We start from the raw sequence: 22,455 nt of genomic DNA on the forward strand, positions 1-22,455 counted from the left end.
AACTTTTCCTTCAGGGGCTGGGGTGAGAGCCTGTAACAGGAACGCAACTGGGGATTTGAGTGGGGCCTGAGACAGGAAGTGTGCTGGAACAGGAGGGGTAGCAGCTGGGCTCCTCTCAACCCTGCCTGGGCCAGGCCCCAGCCCTGAAAGTCTGTTTATTTTTCAACCGTTTGAGCTGAGACCCTGGAGTAGAGCCAGGGGGGGCGGAGAGGTTTTTAAAATCCACGGAAATTTGGTTCCACCCTGAAAAGGAAAGCCAGGAGGGAGCCGTGGGGGGCAGACCTGGAGATGGCTGGAGAGAGGGCCTCTGGAAGGGTGGATACTGGGTCCTTTTTCACTGCGAGAAGCCCGGAGGGGGGTGTGTGCAGATACCTGGGTCCTCAGGCCTTGGTCTTTTTTGGTATGAGGTGACCGGAACTCCGGCAGCTTGGCTCTTTCTGTCCTGGGGCTGGTTTGGGGAGTGCGGGGCTGGGGGGTTGAGTGGGTGGATCTGAGGGCAAAGCGGCTGCTGGAGGAGGGTGGTTGACGGTTTGGGTTGGTCGGAAGGGGAGGGCCGCCTCCGGAAAGCTGTGGTTACAGAAGGGGGGAGTTGGTGCTTGGCCAACAAACCCTGGATCCCCTCTCCCCCCTCCCCCAGCACACCAGCTGTCTCCTTTCTTTTTATACTGTGGTGGGAAGTAGAGGGGGCCCTGTTGGAAATGAGATTATTTGAGGAAGATGGTCTCCCCTGCTACCTATTCGGAAGGATGGGTCAGACCAAGCCCTGAGCCCACACCCCTGCCCTGTTCCTTGTCTGACACCCATGAGCCTCCCTAGAGAAGGAGAAATTTCGGGGGAGCATGCCCCTTCTCCCAGTCCTCCCCAGGGCTGTGTGGCCCCCTCCCCAAGCCTCTGGTCTTATCTTCTCTTTCTCTCCACTGCTCATCCTCTCTGCTCTGCTTCCCACCTTCCCAGACCCAAACCCCACAGGCCTCTTTCCCTCTGGCCCCCTGTTCTCCCCCTCCTCCCCTAAATCCTAACCTTTACAAATCTCTCAGAACAAAGGGTCCTTTCCTGTCTAGGAGTGAGCAGGGGCCTTCAGGAAGGCTCTGGAGGCTGGGGTCCCCTTGGAGTCTGCAGGACCCCAGCATTGGAGTATGTGGGGCAGGTGGAGTGGGAGAGAGGGAGAGGCGATTTCTTTGTTCTGAGTAAGGAGAGGTGGCTGGCTTTGTGTGCAGGATGGACTGGGAGCGGAGGGGTGGGTGAGCAGGGAGGGGCTGGCAGGGTTGGCAGTTTTACAAGGAAGTTTTGCAGGAATTGGGGGTCCCTAGGAGGGACCCTAGGAGGTTGAGGCTTTTAGGGGTACAGAAAGAGATTCTGGGGGTCATGAAGGTTCGAGACCGAGCTGGCAGGAGGGGGTCAAGTCACCAGTGCTGCAGGAGGCTGTTTTTGTCTGGGGAAAGGCCGACTGGGTTCAGTGAAGGATTGAGAGAGAGGGGCCTGGGCTTAGTCCTAGCTTCCCTGGAACTGGCCTTGGATCCAGGAGGGGACAGATCTGAGTGTGTGACTCCCGTTGTGTACATGTGACCCGTGTGTTGGGTATGTGTGTCCCACTGTCCCACGTGCTCCAGGTTACTGTTTTGAGTGGTGGTCACCAGATTAGGGGGCTCGTGCTTTCTGGAACTAGTTCCATTTTTAGCTTCCGCCTCTGGTGTGAGGGCCCTGAGTGAGCAGATTGGTCAGGATTCCTGGAGCTGGGGAGAGAAATGGCCAAGAGGATCTGGCTGGACCCTTCTGGGTTTGTTTGTGTCTCCTGAAGGGGGGGTGCCGGCAGCAGCTGCCCCCTCCCAAGTCAGCCGGCCTGCCCTGTGCCAGGAGGGCAGGGAGTCCTGGCACAGCTATTGTTCCCCTGCACAAATGCCCGTCTGTTTTGCCTCACTCCCCTCCCTCTGCTGTCTCTCTCCTGACCCGACAGGTGTGGCCAGGCAGGGGGCAGGCCAGGGTCCAGGATGCCTGCGTCTCAGGGTCCCCGGCCTGATTTTATTCTCTGTGGCCCTCAACGCGCCTCTTCCTTTCCAGCGTGTCCACCCCCATTGTCCAGTGCTCATCCTCATTCATCAAGTGAACATTTATTAAGTGCCTTTGTGTGTGCCGTGATGGCTTTTTGTGTTATGTTTCTGGCTTTGGTACTAGTGTTTCTGTTTGGCCACCTTCTCCTCTGCCTGCTCCCTTCATCTAGTCCCTGGAAGCTGAGGGAGCGGAGCCTGGCGGAGGCCATCCCGAGCCCTCATCTCAGTCCTGTGACCAGGGACCCACTGTTTCCTCAGTTCCCAGCCCAAAGCTCATCCCCCTGACTCAGTGCACTTCACAGCCTATGCCTGCTGAGCCGCAGGTGACTTGACTCCCAGTGGAACCCCCGGGGCCCTGTGCTCACCATACAGAGGCCTCACCATCTTGGGAAGGGGCCGCTGCCAGTCACAGCTGGAGCAGAGGGGATTCCGAACACCCTGTGACCCCCCCGGAGGTCTGAGTATGGACCTACCTGATGGAGGGGCAAGCGCAGCTGAGCGCTTGGGCCTTGCTGGGAGAGGCGCTGCCGTCCTGGGTGGGTGCTGCCGTCTCCTGCTACCTGTCGGGAGCCCAGGGAGTTGAGCTATGGGATCGCCTCCCTCACCTATGTCACCGTGGGAGGCAAAGTGCTGAGACGAGATGGGGGAAGACGGCCTCTGCCCTGGAGCTTTAGAGAGGCCAGCTGCAGTGCCCCCGACCTTGACCCATCTGAAATTTCTTTCCTCAAAGTGACCAAGAAATAGAAGGTCAATGGAGGAAAGGCTGGGCCTGGCCCTTTCTGGCCTCCGGAGGAAACCCTGCAGGGTCTAAGCTCAAAGGAAGCAGAGGAGGAATGGGATGGAGAGATGGAGGACTTGGACCAAGCAGGGCGAGGGTGCTGCTGGGACCTGTGTGTCTATGTCCATGTGTTCGTGTCTGTCATCCTTCTGCCCACTCAGCTCCCATCCTAAGGAGCGCACACCACCTACCTGCCTGTACGTAGGCCACTGAGCCAGGTGCCTTTGTGTGCCTTTCCTCAAGCAGCCAGAGAGGCTTCCCTGAGGCTGTGTGAGCAGAAGTGACTGGACACTGGCTGGTGGAGGGCTGGCCCTGGCAGGAAGGGCTTCTGAGTGTTGGGGGTAGCCAGCATGGATGGATATAGTGGCTTGTGTCTCTGCATGGTACTTGGGGCATGGAGGTGAAGGGCTGTCCTGCTGGTAGGCAAGTCAATGGGAGACCAGTGGGACCATCTTAAGGATACCTGGGGGAAGTAGGACAGAACCGAGCAAAGCCCAGTCCCCGCATCTTGGAGCAGCCCCTGCCCCACCCCCAGTGACCAGGCTGTATCCTTCCATCCTCCTGGCCGAGCCCTGGGGCGGGCACACACTGCGCCTGGGACAATAGCGCTAGGCAGTGCCAGGGCCGTTGCTGCTGGGCAGGGCCTGAGGTGGGATGTGCTGCTGTGGCTGCTGCCCGCTGCTGGCTCACCTCCAGACGGGGTCCCTCAGAGAGAAGGTGAGTGAAGGGAGCAGAGGAAGCCGGCCTGGAGCACTGGGGTCATCTGTGGGGCACTGGTGCCAGGGAGGGAAGGGCCTGAGACACTGTGCTCTGGCTGCCCAGTCCCCTCCCTCCTCCCACCTCTTTCCCAGGTGAGTCTCCAGGAAGGCAGAGGGCAGAGGGACTAGGAGCAGCCCTCCCTCCTCAGGCATTCATCCTGATCCAGACATGGTCTTTTTCATGTGATTTTTCTGTTTGCTGGCTCACTGCTTTCAATTCAAGCGTAGTGAGTACTCAAACTTATTTGTGTCCCAGAGGAGGCCAGGAGTACAGGAGAGGAGGGAGGGTGTATGGCATGAGGAGAGACCTTGGGACTTGGTCTTTGAGGCCTTCCCTCATTCAGAGGAGGATTTGATCTTCTAAAGAGCTGTGATTTGGAGCAAGACAGATGGAATTTAGAGCAGAGGGAGAATTTTCTAGTGGTCTTATAGGTAGGTATCAGAGCAGAACAGAGACCAGAATACTGGAGGCTCGGGTTGGAAGGTAGGCTTCCCTAACAAGGCCTGGGGTATGGGGGCAGGAGGGGGGAAGGTCAGGAGGGAGAAGCCAAGGGCAGTGGGGAAGCCGTGGGGTGGGGGTGGCGGGGAGACCTGGAAATAGGAAGAGGAGGAGACGGAGACGGGAGAAGTAGGGGAGGTGGGGAAGGACCCTAAGAGCTCCAGGCTCTGCACACAAAGCTGGTGCTTCTGCAGGGAGCCAGGGGACAGAGGACCCTGGCCTGGAGGCTCAGGGTACCATGGCCCAGCGCCCTCTGGCCCCCACACTGTTGACTCAGCTCCTGCACACTTCCTTTTTCTGTCCCAGCAGAGCGCCTGCCCAGCACCAGCCCAGTGTGGTTCCCCCCCAGCCTCTCAGCTGCTGGTGTGTGGGAGCCAAGTCAGGCTCAGGCCAAGGGCTGTCCCCTGGCTCTCCATTCTGTGTCTCAGGGCCCCAGCCAGTCAGTGTCCCCCACCTTGGGCACCTGCCCTTGGCCTCAGCAGTGTGGAATTTGCTCTCTTCCTGAGGAGCTCAGAAGTCGAGGAGAGGGGAGTGGTTTCGCCAGCCCTGTCCTGTTTGCCACCATCTCAGAGGGATATTGGGGGTCTGAGGTGACCACCTAGGAAGGTCCTGCAATAGGAGAGAAGGAAGGCATCGCACATCTTCTCAGGCTCTTGGGGAAGCTCAGGGATTTGAGGGCCAGAGAGTACTGGGAGAGTGTGGCTTGACCTGCAGTGGCTGGTGCAGCAGGGATGAGAGCCACCAGCCTTTGAGGTTCTGGGGACCATACACTGTGCCCCATCTTGCTAGAGCCCAGAGAATGGCATTGCAGCCAGAGGATGGAGGGTAGATGCCAGAAAGGACTCAAGATGGGAGATGGGGGAGCAGGGAGAGTGGGGGGAGCAAGAGCTCTCCCAGGTTTCAGAGGGGAGCATAAGGAATAAAAGTCAGACTTCCTGCCGGAAGCAAGGAGACCCGTGGGCTGAGTTTCCTTCCTCAAAGAGGCCAAAGCCAGGCTCCAGCCTCTCACAGAGGCCCTGGCTTTTGGGATCTGACCTCTGGGTTGGGGGTGGCCACGGAGGCATTCTGGCCTCCAGCCAATCTACTAAGGGCCCTCCTGCCCCCCACTATGACGGCGGAGCCTGGGCTCCAATGCTGGTTGTCATGGTTATAAGAGCAGCTAACTCCCATAGATTTGAAAGCGCTGGTGAGCTGGCACCCTCTGCTTCGCCTGCTCTCCCCTCCTCTCTGCGCATCTTCCCCCAGCTCAGAGGAGAGCGTACAGCAGCCCGGGGGCGAGCAGAGCAGGGCTGGGAAGTGCAGGGAGGACGTGAGGGCCAGAGCCGGGGAGATGAGTGGCCACAGGAGGCAGCCTAGCCGCAGGGGTCAGGTAGGTGAGGGCCAGCCAGGCCCTTGGGGCTGGCCCCGGGCACCCTTGGACAGCTGCCTGTGACACTCTGCAGCAGGCCCTTCTCTGGGAAGTGCCGTCCTTGCGGCAATCCCAGTCAGGCATCGCTACCTGGCCTCTGCCCTCTACCTGTCTCTGGGGCACCGCTGGGCACCTGCCATCTTGAGCCTCACTTCTTGTCTCTCACCCCTTCTGCAGAATCGGGAAAAGGAGAAGATGAAGGAAGCCAAGGACGCCCGCTACACCAACGGGCACCTCTTTACCACCATCTCCGTCTCGGGCATGACCATGTGCTATGCCTGTAACAAGAGCATCACAGCCAAGGAAGCCCTTATCTGCCCAAGTAAGTTGTTGGGATCCTGACTGTCATTCTGACTCGGTGCCCACTGACCCTAACCTTGCCATCTGTCCTTTCTGCCCTGGATTCCCTGGGTCATTCTCTTAGAGCCCTGGCAGGGCCAGATGCTTGATCCCTTGTGCCTCTTGCCTCCGAGGGGCGGGGGGTGGGGGTGGGTTGGACTGGGGCTCAAGCTGGGCTCTCTGGGAGCCCGGGGGGTGGTGCTGGGGTGGCTCCCCTTGCAGCTGTCGTCCACTGGGTGTCCCCTGGCTTACTGAGCAGCTGCTGAGGGTTCCGGGAACTGCTTAAAGAAGGATCAGGAAAGTCCTGGGGAGGAGGGGATGTCAAGCCAGCCTTGCACCTGCTTCTGCCTGTCTTCCTGGGCAGAACTGGACGGCCAGGATTTCAGGGACCCCTTGCTCCTCCCTTTCTATCAACTGGGGAGAGCCTGAATTATCTTAGTCTCTGCAGTTTGAAGTAGAGGACGGGATGAGGACCATCTGTCTCAAATTTCTGGTGTGACCAACAGACAGGGAGAAAGAGGGAAAATACCAGGAATGTGTTCTGTTGGGGGAGAGGGGTCAGAGCTCCCGACTTCAGCACGTCCGTATTTAGGAAGTCAGAACGGGGCATTCTTCCCTGGGATGCCCACGTGCTGGTGCAGAAGGCCCCTGCGGCCCCAGGTTGTAGCTGAGCTGCCTCTGGCCCTGCTGCTGATGGTAGGACCAGGGCCCTAGCCTCTCATTCCCTATGGAAAAACCAGCAAGGTCTTCCTGCTTCCTCACTAGCCACCTTAGACTGGGGAAATGAGGAGGGAAGCCTGGTCTAGATCCCTCCAGACCTGACAGAGTTCCCTATCGGGAAGCTTGTTGCCAGGGGAACCGGGGAGGCAGGCAGCAAGCGCTATTTTGAGAGCAGGTGGAAAGCGGAGGTTTGATCCAGAGACACTGGGTGCCGGGGGTAGAAGAAGGGAGCTCTAGGGGAGTGGGGCAGCCCCAGCCCCCTCCGGTCCTCCCTTCCACCCCACCCTGCTCGCCTTGTATTTGTGGAAGTGAGCCTGGTGCTGGGTATTGTCTGAAGAAGGTGGCAGAGTTTCCTGTGTTGTTGGACGTGGCGGAGGAAGCAAGATAGGGCAGAGGGCTGAGGCATGTTGGGGACAGAGACAGCCAGCGGTCCTGCTGCCAAGGCCTGACCGCTCCTCTCTTCCCTCCTCCCCCTGTGGCAGGGTGGGTGATGGGGCAGGAACCAGTGGAGTGTGGGGAACTGCGGGCTTGCCCCGGGTGGGGAACAGGCCCCGGGCCTGGAAGGGGAAGATAGGAGTCAGAGGGGAGCAGTGGGGAAGGCTGGTGGGCATTGGAGACAGATGGGGCAGGGCCTGTCCCTGCTCCAGCAGTGGGTCCACCAGCCTTTGAATGCTTGGGCCTGGCCATAGTTCTTGGGTGCATGTGTGGTGCACAGCAGGAGCGTGGCCTCTGGGTCCAGGCACACCTGGGTTTCAAGCCCAGCTGTGCTGCTGGCTGCCTGGCCTCTGGCAGGTGATTTGACCTCTTGGGGTGGCGGGCTCTTCATCTGCAAAATGAGGAAAATTGAATCTGCTCCAAAGGGTCGTTGGGATCAAGTAACTGTGGAGCACATGCTATGTGCTCCGGGGATGTTAACCGCCCCCTGCCCCTGGCCCCCATCCCAGCTGCTCTATGCCACCTCCTGTCCCGTGGGCGTCCTCTTCCATCTGTCACTCTCAGCCACCCCTGTGCTCCTTGAGCTCATCTCTGGCAGCCAGCAATTCCTTTGGCCCACCCCTCAGGTCACCTCTGAGTCAGCATTGCTTCCTTGTGGTCGCCACCTCTATCCCCTCACCTGATTTCCTGCTGGAAGGAAGGGGGCAGAGGTGGCGAGGGGAGGGACGGGTCTGGTCGTGGCTGTGAGGTCTGGGAAGAGGTGCCTCAGCGGCTGTGTGGCCAGGGGGAGACGGGTGCCTGCTTGTGGGTGTGTGTCCCCTCCTGTACCACCCGGCCCCCCCTTCACCCTCTCTACCCCACCCTCCCAGCCTGCAATGTGACTATCCACAACCGCTGTAAAGACACGCTCGCCAACTGTACCAAGGTCAAGCAGAAGGTGAGATGGCAGGGCGGGCAGTGGGCTGGGGAGAGGGTAGTGAGTGTGCCCTTCCCATTCACTCCTCACTCTGTGTTCCTCACTGTGGGGCAGCCCACACCCTGCACCCCAGGCCCCATGCGGCCAGCCCGCTGCTCTGGACACCTGCCCCCTAGCGTGGGGCTCAGCCACCCTCATGCCCATGACCGCTGTGCTGGCTTCCTCCCGAGGTGCTAGCTGCCCAGCTCCTGCCCAAGCCTGTGGGGGCAACCCCTGGTGACAGCTGTCCTTGGTGTCTCTCTTGCTCTGTCTCACAGCAACAGAAGGCTGCTCTGCTGAAGAACAGCACTGCTTTGCAGTCTGTTTCCCTTCGCAGTAAGAGTGAGTAGTGGGGGCACGCAGAAGACCCCGTGCAGGATCCCCCCTCTCCCCGGGACCCTCAATGGGACCCCAGGCCCCTCAGCCTGTGGGCTCTCCTGCCCCTTGAGGTTCATTTCCTGCATGGTGCTTTCCCCACCCCCCATTGGAAGTGGATGGTGAGCCATAAGAGGTGTCCAGGCTCCTGGTCTTAGGGGCAGGGCAGAAATCTAATGGGGGTGAGGCTTGGCTGGTGGTTTGAGCATTTCCACTGCACTTGGGAGCATTGCAGGCAGCTGTCAAGTGCCATTCAGACAGCTTTGGTGTCACAGTAAGAGCGGAGTCTGAGTCCCTGGACCAGTCTCTTAACCTTCCTGAGCCTTGGTTTGCTCACAGGCTTGTTTCGGGGAAGAGAGGAGACAAGACAAACGTTAGAAGTAGTGCCCAAGGGAGGAGGCGCTGCCATGACCTTTCCTTGACTCAGGGCTGGGTGGAGGATGGGATGGGAGAGGAGGCCACATTCCTAGTCTGGAGCCTGGGAGGCCTGGAGTCTGGGAAGCAGCAACTTTGACGCTTGCCTGCTGGCTACCCCTCTGCAGCCACCCCCCGGGAGCGGCCAAGCTCTGCCATCTACCCCTCTGACAGCTTCCGGCAGTCCCTGCTCGGCTCCCGCCGTGGCCGCTCCTCCTTGTCATTAGCCAAGAGTGTCTCCACCACCAACATTGCCGGGTGAGCCTCTGCTTGGGGAAGGGAACAGTAGGTGGGTGAGAGCAGCAGTGGGGACCAGGAGGCCTGAGGGCTTCTTCCCAACCCTGAACTCAGAACCAGAGACAGGGAGGGAGGACTCGGGCTGCGTGCCCCTCAGACCCCAGCCCTGGTTCCCCGTCTGGCAGAGCAGGGGAGCGGGGGGGTCTCTCGCCCGAGTCAGGGTGACGCAGGCCCTCTTCCCTCAGCCACTTCAGTGACGAGTCACCCCTGGGGCTGCGCCGAATCCTGTCCCAGTCCACAGACTCCCTCAACATGCGGAACCGAGCCCTATCCGTGGAGTCCCTCATTGACGAAGGTTACTGCTGGCCCAGGGACAGGTGGGGGCAGCGTGGGAGGGGCCCGAGGGGCCAGGACCCCATGGGGAGAGTTGAGCTCAGTGTCTGGCCCGCTGGCGTCCAGGTGCAGAAGTGATCTACAGTGAGCTCATGAGTGACTTTGAGACAGATGAGAGGGACTTTGCAGCCGACTCATGGAGCTTGGCAGTAGACAGCAGCTTCCTGCAGCAGCAGAAGAAAGAGGTGATGAAGCAGCAGGATGTCATCTATGGTGAGCCAAGAAGATTGCCCAGGCCTGTTGTCTGTAGCCTTTCTTCTGCCAGCCCACACCCCCCAGACCATTAACCCATGGGCCCTGTTAGTCTGTGGGCCCCCCTGACCATTTTAGCCCAAAGGCCCCCTGACCCTATTAGTCCATGGGCCCCCCCCCAGACCCTTCCCCCAGCCCACAAGTGGCTATAAGGCCCCTGCCTTTTGGGGTTCTGGGTCTCCAGGCCCCATTTTTACACCCCTTCCTTCAAGTGGGTTCTCTGCCTTTGCTCCTGGCCTGTACCATGCCTGGCACCACACTGGGGCCTGTGGGGAGTCTGGACATGTGGGAACATGTGGTTCTTGCCCCTAAATGGCTCACAGCTTGATGTAGCAGAGCATAAAGACAGAAAACGATTAGAAAAAAATCTTAAGACCATAACAATGCAGAATGTCAACCTGGAAGGGACTTTAGAAATCCCACTGAGCCCTGAGGGCCCAGCCGAGTCAGTTGTGGCCAAGACAGGATGAGGTCCACATGAACTGTTGTGCCCGCAGAGCTCATCCAGACGGAGCTGCACCATGTGCGGACGCTGAAGATCATGACCCGCCTCTTCCGCACGGGGATGCTAGAGGAGCTGCAGCTGGAGCCCGGAGTGGTCCAGGGTCTGTTCCCCTGCGTGGATGAGCTCAGTGACATCCACACACGCTTCCTCAGCCAGCTCCTAGAACGCCGACGCCAAGCCCTGTGCCCTGGAAGCACCCGGAACTTCGTCATCCATCGCCTGGCAGACCTGCTCATCAGCCAGGTGGGGCAGAGGTGTGATCAGAGTGGGTGCTGTCACCTGCAGAGTCTGGGGGGCACAGCCACGAGAGCTGGAGGGCGGAGGACAGAGGGCATCCAGGGGATGGGCCGTGGCTTTGAGGAACATGCTGACTGAGGCTGGCTCCCCGACGTGTAGTTCTCAGGTCCCAGTGCGGAGCGGATGCGTAAGGCCTACTCAGAGTTCTGCAGCCGCCACACTAAGGCCTTAAAGCTTTACAAGGAGCTGTATGCCCGGGACAAAAGGTTCCAGCAGTTCATCCGGGTGAGCACACCTCTCCAAGAGTCATGCACAGAGCCTCCTCTGGCGGCCTGTGCCTGGCCTCCCCTTTCCTGGGGGGCATCAAGTGCTGCGGCCACATGGAGACCAGGTGCTCCCCGACCCCCATGGAGGGGGATGTTACAGCAAGTGCTTCTCCCCACTTTATCTGCTCAGTCCTCGTCATGGCATCGTGCTCCCCAGTCCCACATGCAGTCACCTAAGCCAATGGGAGGTAGATGGCCATACTGGGGCCATCACTGGAGTGCAGGGTCCGAGTACAGCATTGCTGTGGCCAGGCCCTGTCCGCAGGCTGGCCCTGAGCCCTGACTCTGCCCTTCTAGAAGGTGACCCGATCGGCTGTGTTGAAGCGTCATGGGGTGCAGGAGTGCATCCTGCTGGTGACCCAGCGCATCACCAAGTACCCGGTACTCATCAACCGGATCCTACAGCATTCCCATGGTGAGGGGGCAGGCCCTGGGAAGAGTACAAGGAGGGCGGGGAGAGTGCAGGGAGGGCTCTCCAGGGTAACCCAGGGAAAGGATGAGGTAAGCTGTGGGGCCTGGGGCGGCCTCTGCAGATGGGATCGGGATTCTGCGGGAGCTGGGGTGGGACTGAAGCGGACCCACTGTGCCTCATGCCGACCCTGGACACCAGGGACCGACGAGGAGCGCCAGGACCTGACCACAGCACTGGGGCTGGTGAAGGAGCTCCTGTCCAATGTGGACCAGGACGTGCATGAGCTGGAGAAAGGAGCTCGCCTGCAGGAGATCTACCACCGGATGGACCCTCGGGCCCAGGCCCCAGTGCCCAGCAAGGGCCCATTTGGCAGAGAGGAGCTTCTGCGGCGCAAGCTCATCCATGATGGTTGCCTGCTCTGGAAGACAGCGACAGGTCGCTTCAAAGGTCAGTGTTCAGTGTGGCGGGCCGGGCAAGAGCCCAGAGTCAGAGAGAGGGAGGAACGAGCAGGTAGCCTGTAGGACCACATTCTGCAGACACCGTCCGGGGGCCCAGTGCAAGAGAAATGTGTGTCTCTGTTGCAGCAAAGTCCCAGTTCTTCATTTCATTTCATGGGCCACACAGGGGCTCCTTGTCAGGATCTGCCTCTTTCTTGGGTCCTTGCATGCATGCCCAGAGAGCTATCAGTTTTGATGAGGAAGACAGAGAATCTCCAGGACCGGGGGGCAAGAGAGGGGCAGCTAGCCGGGCTGCAGATTAGGCAGGTGCTTCAGGAAGACAGCCAGAGAGGGCCCAGTGGCAGATAGGCAGGACGGGAGCATGGAAGGATGAGCAGGACAGATGGAAGGACAGGGAGGATGAGGAGGATGGACAGGACAGAAGGACAGACAGGATGGGAGGATGGGCAGGACAGACAGAAGGACAGGGAGGACAAGGAGGACAGAGAGGACAGGCAGGACAGACAGAAGGATGGGCAGGACAGAAGGACAGGCAGCATGGAGATGAGAGAAAAGAGCAGTGGGGGTGTGTGTGGGGAGTCACACTTGCCCAGCCCCTGTCCCCAGACCACCCTGGCTGCAGCTTTCCTCCCTAAAGTGAGACACAGGGAATAGCCTGCTTTGGGTGTGAGGAGTGCTGGCTACAGCAGGCCTGTACCCCGGGACTGAGCCTGCCCCCCCCCCCCACCGCTGTGTCCCTGTTGTGAAATCCCCCTTTACAGGCTGGGGGATGGCGGTGCCTACCGGCGCCTTCCTTCATCCCCTTCTCTTTTCTGTTCCTCCCACACAGCAACTAAGAATATAAACCATGGGGGTTAAAAATAGCAGGGCTGGAGAGCTTTATTTCTGAAGCATTTAGTGAAAGCCCTCCCCTCTATGTGCCCACAGTTGAGTGAGATATCCAAGGGCAAAGGGTGAGCCTGTGTTTTCTTGGCTGTGCCATCTGAGTTTTAGGGACTTGACCTTTGTCAAGTTAAAGTGTGGGACTCAGGATTGGAGCGGCTGGAAGGGGGTGCAGAAGACAGCCAAGGTGCCTCTGGGGTCTGAGAAGACAGGAGGGGTGGATAAGCCTGCCTGTCTCCTGCCTCCTGAGCCCTGGCATTGCAGGGGGCCAGGGGATTTTAGGTCAGACAGCCGAAAAGCTCTTATGTCAGTTGCTAGGCACAGAATTGAAAGGGTGGCTCCTCCCGCTGCGGGAATACATTTTACTCTCATGAAAATTCTGGACCCTTTCACCCAGAAAAGCGCATGTGTGCGTTACAATAATATGTAAAATTGCTTCTGCAACTTCAGAAGGTTTGCAGAGCCCTTGAAGCCCAGCAGTGGACATACTAGGGGTCTGTAGGCCCCAGGTTAAGAAATTGGCATCCGCTGGGCAAAGAGGATTTCCTTCAGATGCATGGGTGTCCCTCTGCAGCTTCTCTAGCCGAGAAGCTCTTTGGTCTGGTAGCACACGGATCTTTTCCCCTGGCATTTCTGAGCTGTAAGAATGGGCAGGTGGAGGCCACAGAGGTAAGAGGAAGCACCTGGAGAGAAGAGAGGCCGGGAAGGGGCTCCTCAGGAGCCATGAACGGACAGGTTACGCCTGGACCCTGAGAAAGAGGTGGGCAGCTGCCCAGACCTCTGCTGCTGACCATTCTCCCACTTGTCCCCTCGGCCAGATGTGCTCATGCTCCTGATGACAGACGTGCTGGTATTTCTCCAGGAGAAGGACCAGAAGTACATCTTTCCTGCCCTGGTGAGATCTTCCTCCTTCTCCTTTCCTGGCATGGACAAGCATCACAGCCTCTTCTTGCTTTTCTCCCCAAGCTGGAAGGAACCCTAGAATCCTCCAGAGTCAAATGGCTATTGTGACCATTGCTATAATATCATAAGGAATAGAAGTAGCTAACAGGTTATTATGACTGTGAGGAGGGCCTCTTAGGATCCCTCCTTATAGATGAGGAGAGGAAACCTTAAAGGGTTTTTTTTTATGTGGTTTTTTTTTGTTGTTGTTGTTGTTTTGTTAGTACTCTCTACATTCAATGTTTGGCTTGAACCCACAACCCTGAAGTAGCCGCATGCTCCCCCAACTCAACCAGCCAAGTTCCCTGGTAAACCTTAATGTTAATTAACCCACCAGAGGTCACATGCACTCCTAAGTCCCCTCTGGCTACACCAAAACCAGGGACTCTAAATTTATATTGCTGGCTGGCTCTTCAGTCCTTCAGGTACTCTGGCAAGACTGAAGACCCTGAGATCCCAGGGTCAGGTTCCCAGGCTGAGTCCTTCCATTCTGACTTGCAGGACAAGCCCTCAGTGGTATCACTGCAGAATCTGATTGTACGGGACATCGCCAACCAGGAGAAAGGGATGTTTCTGATCAGTGCGGCGCCCCCTGAGATGTATGAGGTCCACACCGCATCTCGGGATGACCGGAGCACCTGGATCCGGGTCATTCAGCAGAGTGTGCGCGTGTGAGTGTGTGTATGGCCTCAGGGAGTCTGCAGCCAGGCCACAGCAGGCTCCGGGGAAAGAGCCTGGGGTTCGGAGCAGGAGGCAGAGGCTGGGGGAGAGAAGCACAGTGTCCTGAGGCAAGGGCCATCGTATCCTGGATGGTCAGACATACCGTGACAACCCCGAGCATCTTTCAGGAGCCTGAGCTGGCAAGCAGAGGGGTACCCTGAGCTGTCACATGGGGGCACACCTGCCAGCCAACAGGACAGTATCAGGCACAGAAACATCTCAGTCTGGAGGCAGTGGGCTATTATTTGGATTGTATTGCATTTTACCTTTATTTTCTAAAAATGGATGAAAGAGGGAATGAGGCATTGACACTAGAGCCAAACCTCACCCAGTTGAGACAAGAAGTAAACTGTTCAGTCTGCCAAGGCAGTGGACTTTGAGCTTCTGTGGGATGTGCATAAGCTTTGAGGCCATTGACTATGTGTCTCTTGTGATTAAAAAAACAAACAAACAAACAAAAAACAACGGAAAAAAACGCATGTAAAACATTCAAAATGGATTTTTGAAGATTATGCAAAAAAAAAAATGAACTCAGTCAGGATATTTGTAATTTTTTTTAGCTTTTAGAAATGGATTTTCTCCACTCTGTAATGTGTAAACTTTTTTATATTTCTGCAACTTAGACTTTTGGACAGATTTTTCAGAAATTCATACAAAAGTATGACATTGCCTGTTGTAGGAAAACAGTGCAAAATACCTGTTCCATTGACAATGGATCCATGGTGGCCTCTCTGAACAGTATTAATATTTGTAATTGTGAAAATCATAATTCATATTCTTTGTCATCGATTTATTGAGCTTCTGCCATGCTTGAAGCATTGTTACATTTCTTTATTTAATTCTAACAAAAAAAAAACAGTGAAGAGAAAAAATGTCATACCCATTTTTCAGATGAGAAATAGACAAGCTGCCACCTGGTAAATGGCAGGACCAGGATTTGGGCCAGTCTGCTTCACGCCAAAGCCTGTAGTGCCCATCTGCACGGTGCTACCCCTGCAGGTGGCCCATGGAAGGGTGCATAGTCCACTAGAATATGATAGGGGTCAGGAGTGAAGTCAGGGCATGGGGCTAGAGAGTCTTATAGGGAAGCACAGAGCGTGTTTGGGGGAAGGAGGCTGATTCCTGATCCCTCAACCCCACCCTACTTGTTACCCCTCTAGATGCCCATCCAGAGAGGACTTCCCCCTGATTGAGACAGAGGACGAGGCTTACCTGCGCCGAATCAAGAGTGAGTCCACCCCCAGAGCTGGTTAAGTAATTTATAATACACCCACGAGATGGAATACTGTGGAACTGTTTGTTTGTTTGTTTATTTATTTATTTATTTATTAAAGATTTTATTTATTTATTCATGAAAGACACAGAGAGAGAGGCAGAGACACAGGCAGAGGGAGAAGCAGGCTCCACTCAGGGAGAAGCCCGATGTGGGACTCGATCCCGGGACTCCAGGATCACGCCCTGGGCCAAAGGCAGGTGCTAAACCACTGAGCCACCCAGGGATTCCCCTGTGGAACTGTTTAGAAAGCTCATGAGGGCTAATGCAGATCCATAACCAGAATGTATTGTTGAGTAAAAAGAGCAAGGTTTAAAACAATGTAGAGTATATGCTAACTCTGGTGTAAAAATAATGGGGATAGGTCTGTGTCACATGTGGTGTGTGTGTGTGTGTGTGTGTGTGTGTGTGTGTGTAGTATCTCCTGAAAAGGAGCTAGGAAGACCAGGGTTGAGACATTAATCTACTTTTTTTTTTACTTTTATTAGAGTGTGAACTAACTGCTATACAAAAAGACCAACAAAAATCAGTTTCTTAAGCAAGATAGAAGATTATTTCTCTTTAGTCCACAAGTGGGAAGTACAGGGTGTCAGTACATCTCTGCCATCTTTAGCATAAAGATTCCCCACTTACCTGCCCAAAGTGGCTACTCTAGCTCCTGCTATCACATCTGTATCCTGGCTAGCAGGGAGGTGGAAAGGAACAGGGAGAGTTTACACCCCTTTCTTTTTTCTTAAGATTTTATTTTGGGCAGCCTGGGTGGCTCAGTGGTTTAGCGCTGCCTTCAGCTGAGAGTGTGATCCTGGAGACCCAGGATTGAGTCTCACGTCAAGCTCCCTACATGGAGCCTGCTTCTCCCTCTGCCTGTCTCTCTGCCTCTCTCTGTTTCCCATGAATAAATAAGTAAAATCTTTTTTTTTTAAAGATTCATATATATATATATATTTAAGTGAGCTCTATGCCCATCGTTGGGCTTGAACTCATGACTCTGAGATCAAGACTTGCATGCTCTACTGACTAAACCAGCAAGGCACCCCTTAAGATTTTATTTTTAAGTAATCTCTACACTCAAGGTGGGGCTCGAACTCACAACCCTGAGATCAAGACTCACATGCTCCATGGACTGAGCTGGGGAGGCACCCGTCTGTATACCCCTTTCTTTTAAGGACTGATCCAGAGAGACACTCATGTCCATTGACCACAGTCTGGTCCCATGACAATGTCTGGCCTCATGTCGGGCTGGGAAGTATGGTCTTTTTTTTTTTAATGTAACAGAGCATGAATCTACTGGTGACTGTTGCATTATATGAGGTCTCAGTTGATGGCTACTTTATTTATTTTTTAAAAAGATTTTATTTATTTATTTATTAGAGAGAGAGGCAGAGACACAGGCAGAGGGAGAAGCAGGCTCCTTGCAGGGAGCCCGACGTGGGACTCAATCCTGGGTCTCCAGGATCACACCCTGGGCTGAAGGTGGCGCTAAACCGCTGAGCCACCTGGGCTGCCCTGGGAATATGGTCTTAAATGGGCAGCCAGGTGCCCAGATGAAATTTATGAGGATTCTACATTTAAGGAAGATGGGAGAATGAAAAGTGGTGGCCACCTGCAGTCCCGGCCACAGATTGTTTTAGTTTTGTTTTTATTTTCATTTTTTAAAAAATTTTATTTATTCATTAGAGACACACAGAGAGAGGCAGAGGGAGAAGCAGGCTCCTGGAAGGGAGCCTGATGTGGAACTCGATCCCCAGAATGGGATCACACCTGAGCCCAAGGCAGACACTCAACCCCTGAGCCACCCAGACGTCACTGGTTTTGTTTTAAAACAAAGGTGCCGGGGATCCCTTTGGCTCAACGGTTTAGGGCCTGCCTTCGGCCCAGGGTGTGATCCCAGAGTCCTGGGATCAAGTCCTGCATCAGGCTCCCTGCATGGAGCCTCCTTCTCTCTCTGCCAGTGTCTCTGCCTCTCTTTCTCTCTGTGTCTCTCATGAATAAATAAAATCTTTAAATAAACAAACAAAACAAAGGTGCCACTTATGTCGGTGGAGCACACAACTCTTGATCCTCAGGGTCGTGACTCTGAGCCCCATGGTGGGCATGGAGTTTACTTATAAAAAGGAAAGTGCATGTATGACTTTTCCCCCCAAAAGTGTTTTCTTTTTCATAAATGCCAATACTCCAGAATTAAGTACTACCACACAGCCCCATGTGGCCCCTAAGCCATCTGGCCACCCTCCACCCCACCGTGGGCTCTTAGGGGGGTCCCCCCACCCCCGCGCCCCCTGCTATGTGCTCACCTGTTCCTTACCCCCAGTGGAGCTGCAACAGAAAGACAAGGCGTTGGTGGAGTTGCTGCGAGAGAAGGTGGGACTGTTTGCCGAGATGACCCATTTCCAAGTGGAGGAGGACAGTGGCGGGGTGGCCCTGCCCGCCCTACCCAGGGGTCTTTTCCGCTCCGAGTCCTTGGAGTGCCCTCGTGGCGAGCGGCTGCTGCAGGATGCCATCCGTGAGGGTAAGGGAACCCCTGGGGATGAGGCCAGGCCTGGAAGCACACAGACTGGGGGGGTGCCAGCCCCAGTACCCATAAACGCCTTGGCGTGTGGGGTGTAGGGGGCAGAAATGAGGCATGGGCGCTGTCACTGTTTGAGTCCTACATACATTTGTGCTGTCCCTTTGGTGCCTTTCAGTGACCTCTGCCTTGTGGGGGGTGGCATGAATGAGGCCCCAGCACCTGCACAGGGGCCCCCCTGGACACCATCCCCTGACCTCCTCCCTTTCCTGTAGTGGAGGGCCTCAAAGACCTCCTGGTGGGGCCTGGAGTAGAGCTGCTCCTGACACCGCGGGATCCGGCCTTGCTTGTGGACCCAGACAGTGGCGGTAGCACGAGTCCTGGGGTCACAGCCAGTGAGTGCCTGGGCTGGGGCCATGGCAGAGGGTGGGAGGGGCCAACTGCCTTGGGGACCAGAGCTCAGCCCTGCCTTTTCCTTCTCCACAGATGGTGAGGCCAGAAACTTCAATGGCTCCATTGAGCTCTGCAGAACGGACTCTGACTCCAGTCAGAAGGTGGGTCCTGGGAGGTGTCAGGACTCGAGAGGGCTGGAAGGGGCAACTAGCCTGGGGATCCCTGACACGGAGCTGCAGGGGCCAGGCACCTGTGATTCCCTATCCTTGCCTCTTTCTGCAGGACCGCAATGGGAATCAGTTGAGAGCCCCCCAGGAGGTGAGGTGGGGACCTGGGGTGGAGCAGGCTGAAGGGAGGGTGTTGTGTCTGAGAAACGGGACCCCCATTTGGAGGGGTGTCTATGTGTAAGAGGCTGCCTTTGGTCACCTCCTGGGCAACTCTCCCATCCTGAAGCCTGGGCTCTGCCCCTACCCTCTCCTCTGTCTGCAGGAAGCATTACAGCGATTGGTCAATCTCTACGGACTCCTCCACGGCCTCCAGGTCAGTGGGCCCAGGGCTGGAGCTGGCAGATTGGAGCCAGAGCAGGGCTGCCCGTTTACCGGCCTTCTGGGCCTTTCTCCAGGCGGAGCCATCCTGGAACCTAGGTCTTGGGAGGTGAGGGTGAAGGGTCAGGGAAACGGGTCCTGACACGCTTGTCTGTGCCCCCTACACCCACAGGCGGCCGTGGCCCAGCAGGACACCCTGATGGAAGCCCGGTTCCCTGAGGGCCCTGAGCGGCGGGAGAAGCTGGCCAGAGCCAACTCCAGGGATGGAGAGGCTGGCCGAGTGGGGCCCGCCCCAGTGGCACCTGACAAGCAGGCCACCGAGCTGGCGCTCCTGCAGCGGCAACATGCTCTGCTGCAGGAGGAGCTGCGGCGCTGCCGGCGGCTGGGCGAGGAGCGCGCCACGGAGGCGGGCAACCTGGAGGCCCGGCTCCGCGAGAGTGAACAGGCCCGGGCCCTGCTGGAGAGGGAGGCGGAGGAGGCCCGCAGGCAGCTGGCCATCTTGGGGCAGAGTGAGCCGCCCCCGGCGGAGGCCCCCTGGGCCCGCAGGCCCTTGGACCCTCGGCGGCGCAGCCTCCCTGCAGGCGATGCTCTGTACCTGAGCTTCACGCCCCCACAGGTAAGGAGGCTTCAGGAGGGCTGACCTCGGTGGGTGAGAGGGTCTGGGACACAGCCCAGGGGCCATCTGGGGTTTGCACCTAAAGCCTGAAGCTGTGGTTGGAGAGATGGGAGGGGAGGTTGAGAGCCATCGGTGGTGCTACAGGCCGGGGGCCACCAGCCCTGCAGCCTTCCCCTGACCCCCTGGCCGAGCTCACTCCCTGGCCTGCTGCCTTTCCTGCCGGCCCGTCACAGCCCAGCCGAGGCCACGACCGTCTGGATTTGTCTGTGACCATTCGCTCTGTCCATCGACCCTTTGAGGACCGAGAGAGGCAGGAGCTGGGCAGCCCCGAGGAGCGGCTGCAGGACAGCAGTGACCCTGATACCGGCAGCGAGGAGGAAGGGGGCGGCCGCCTGTCCCCACCCCACAGTCCTCGAGGTGAGGCTGGAATGGAAGTGTGTCCCAGTGTGCACAGGACATTCGGGGCAATATTTGGGGTGGTTCGGGAGCTCTTGGGAGGGACACAGATGACACACTTCCTGCCTTGCAATGGTGATCCAGCAGTGGACCTCTAGGAAACAAAGCCTGTAGGAGCCTCTCCAGTAAGTCTGTGATGCCAACCTTTTCAAGCTGAAATAAATTTAAGATTTTTATTTGAGATGGAGTGAGCGAGAGAGAGAGCATGCATGGGGGAAGAGGCAGGGGCAAAGGGAGAAGAAGCAGGGTCTTCACGGAGCAGGGAGCCCAATGTGGGACTCACTCCCAGGACCCCAAGATCATGACCTGAGCTGAAGGTAGATGCTCAACCACTGAGCCACCGAGGCATCCCTAGAAATAGATTTTTTTTTCTTTATTCATGAGAGAGAGAGAGAGAGAGGCAGAGACACAGGAGGAGGGAGAAGCAGGCTTCATGCCGGGAGCCCCATGCGGAACTCGATCCCGGGACTCCAGGATCTGGGCCAAAGGCAGGCGCCAAACCGCTGAGCCACCCAGGGATCCCCCTAGAAATAGATTTCTAAGTAAAATTTTTCTAAGACCTTCAAAGTTCTTTTTTTTTTTTTTTTTTTTTGACCTTCAAAGTTCTTATAGTTGGTTTAGGAAATACAAAATAACCAAAAGTTGGTGTGACTTTATGTAGTCATCTTAAAATATTTTTGTATTTTATTAGCCGGACTGTATCTTTCTGTCCTCAGGGAGGGTACAAAGTATGTAGCCATGGTTTCGCTGGCCCTAGGGCTAGTCCCCAAGGACTCCTCCTTCCAGCTCCAGCCCAGATGGGGCAGCGGGAGTGTGGGGGTCGCTGCTCGAGGGAGCCTGTGTTCTGCCCCTGACTCTGCCCCATCCCCCTTCAGATTTCACCCGAATGCAAGACATCCCTGAAGAGACAGAGAGTCGTGACGGGGAGCCTATGGTTTCAGAGAGCTAAGGGGGCCCCCACCCCTCGTCCTGCGCCCCCAGGAAGAACACACCGAGGGAGGCAAACTTGGGACTCTAACCTGCCAATGGGAACATTCTCAAGAACTGCTGATGGTCCCTGCCAACTGGCAGGCTCCTGGGACACCTGGGGCCAGTTGGGAAGCTGGGGGAGTTGGGCCACAGTGCCCCCCTGCTGCACCAGGAGTAGCTGGTATAGCTGGCATCCAGGAGCTACACCACAGATGCCAATTTTTCATGCCTTCTTCCCTCTACTTTAGGAAAATTTATTTATTTATTGTTTATTAGTTACCCAGGGAGTGGGGGAGATTTAGAGGACCAGGGACATGGGAACCAAGCCATAGGGATCAGAGGGCCTTGATCTGTAACACTACTGGGGTTTATTCAGGCTTAACCAGGCAGCTGCTGGGTTCTAGCCCTGACACCCCTCCCCAAGAACACCGTCTTTGAGGATAGGCTGTGCCACGTGCACCTTGGGCCCTTCTATCAGGGCCATGGATGGGGCCATGTCCCTCTTCCCCGCTGACTGCTGTTCCCCTGTCTCTCCATCCTCAGTGGAGACCCAGGGAAACCATCTGGCCCTACAGAGTTGGGGGGTGATGGAGTAGAAGTTGAGGTGGCTGCAATGGCTCTGTTGGGGGGGGGTGTGTGTGTGTGTGTGAGGGGAAATTCCATGGGACCAGAATGTTTTTTGTTGTTTTCTTTTTTGTACCAAAGCCAACTGCACGTGTTTTGTATTTTTAAGAGCTGATTGTAGGCAGTTAGAAATCACAGCCTTCTATCTCCACTTATCAGAAGAGCTTGAGGGGTAGGGGGATCCATGTCGCCTCATCTGCAGTAATGGGGGACCTCCTCTGACCTCTTCTCCAGCCATTTGAAAAATATGTTGTAGGGTGAGTTGGGCCATCTCTGTGAACCCTGACCTCATCCCCACCTCAGCAACCATGACTGAAGCCTCAGTGTGAACTTGGGGGACTTTCTGGTGGACCCCCAGTGCCCACCAGCCCCAGCCATTTTCTGCCAATTTGATTGTTTAAAAAAACAAACAAACAAACAAAAAACGATAAAGCAGGGAAAATTAAAGACCTGGAACCCCCACGAAGTGCTGTCTCTGTGTCTTCAAGCACTGAGGGTGCTGCTGAGGGGGTGCTACCCCAGAGGAGGGGCAGGCTGCCTCCCCCAACATAAGCCCTTGTTGGCATCTACGGGCACAAATCCAGAGATCAACTGGAAGGGCACTTTGGGGATTCCAGAATTAGAGAACTTTGCTTAGTCTCATTTGTATGCCTGGTTCAGATGGGGTATCAGCCTATCACCCCCTCCCCACCTGTTCCTACCAGCCTCTCCCCAGAGCCTTTCATCTTCAGATGCAGCCCCCAGGTTGCCCTGGGTCTTCGTGGTGTCAGAGCCCCTAGGCCACCTCTTCCAGATGTGGTGAGAGATTAGGTTGGTTTCACTTCTGGGTTTTGCTTCATTTTACTTCCTGTTTCTGGTGACTACCCCCTGCAGCTGGGGGAGGGCGGTTGGCGCTGGCAACACGCTGGACACACGCACACACATCCGTGGGGGAAAGGAACTGAAATCCCCTGGGGAGTGGGCATGGGGGCTGCAGCACT

At 56.4% G+C, this 22,455-nt stretch overlaps 1 protein-coding gene across 14 annotated transcripts in view; it reads left to right on the forward strand.

The window, feature by feature from the left end:
• ARHGEF2 (Rho/Rac guanine nucleotide exchange factor 2) overlaps window positions 1-21,941 on the forward strand; it is a 46,528-nt gene extending 24,587 nt beyond the window's left edge. For 7 of the 14 annotated variants that reach the window (XM_035719072.2, XM_025430888.3, XM_035719071.2 and 4 more), the window contains 21 exons: window positions 5,669-5,813; window positions 7,855-7,922; window positions 8,219-8,282; window positions 8,858-8,987; window positions 9,212-9,321; window positions 9,426-9,572; window positions 10,109-10,359; window positions 10,513-10,638; window positions 10,977-11,094; window positions 11,290-11,538; window positions 13,250-13,326; window positions 13,875-14,044; window positions 15,254-15,321; window positions 17,678-17,875; window positions 18,148-18,267; window positions 18,359-18,426; window positions 18,548-18,583; window positions 18,755-18,805; window positions 18,983-19,426; window positions 19,660-19,843; window positions 20,758-21,941. In XM_035719072.2, coding sequence (XP_035574965.1) covers window positions 5,669-5,813; window positions 7,855-7,922; window positions 8,219-8,282; window positions 8,858-8,987; window positions 9,212-9,321; window positions 9,426-9,572; window positions 10,109-10,359; window positions 10,513-10,638; window positions 10,977-11,094; window positions 11,290-11,538; window positions 13,250-13,326; window positions 13,875-14,044; window positions 15,254-15,321; window positions 17,678-17,875; window positions 18,148-18,267; window positions 18,359-18,426; window positions 18,548-18,583; window positions 18,755-18,805; window positions 18,983-19,426; window positions 19,660-19,843; window positions 20,758-20,831 — 2,898 coding nt within the window. In that variant the 3' untranslated portion in view covers window positions 20,832-21,941. Of the gene's footprint in view, window positions 1-22; window positions 401-2,813; window positions 3,544-4,224; window positions 5,453-5,668; window positions 5,814-7,854; window positions 7,923-8,218; window positions 8,283-8,857; window positions 8,988-9,211; window positions 9,322-9,425; window positions 9,573-10,108; window positions 10,360-10,512; window positions 10,639-10,976; window positions 11,095-11,289; window positions 11,539-13,249; window positions 13,327-13,874; window positions 14,045-15,253; window positions 15,322-17,677; window positions 17,876-18,147; window positions 18,268-18,358; window positions 18,427-18,547; window positions 18,584-18,754; window positions 18,806-18,982; window positions 19,427-19,659; window positions 19,844-20,757 lie in introns of those variants that run through there. The other 7 variants (XM_025430889.3, XM_025430893.3, XM_025430890.3 and 4 more) reach the window with 5 other exon arrangements.
• Window positions 21,942-22,455: the final 514 nt, after the last annotated feature.

Source organism: Canis lupus, chromosome 7 (genome assembly GCF_003254725.2).
Source record: "Canis lupus dingo isolate Sandy chromosome 7, ASM325472v2, whole genome shotgun sequence".
Lineage (NCBI taxonomy): Eukaryota > Metazoa > Chordata > Mammalia > Carnivora > Canidae > Canis > Canis lupus.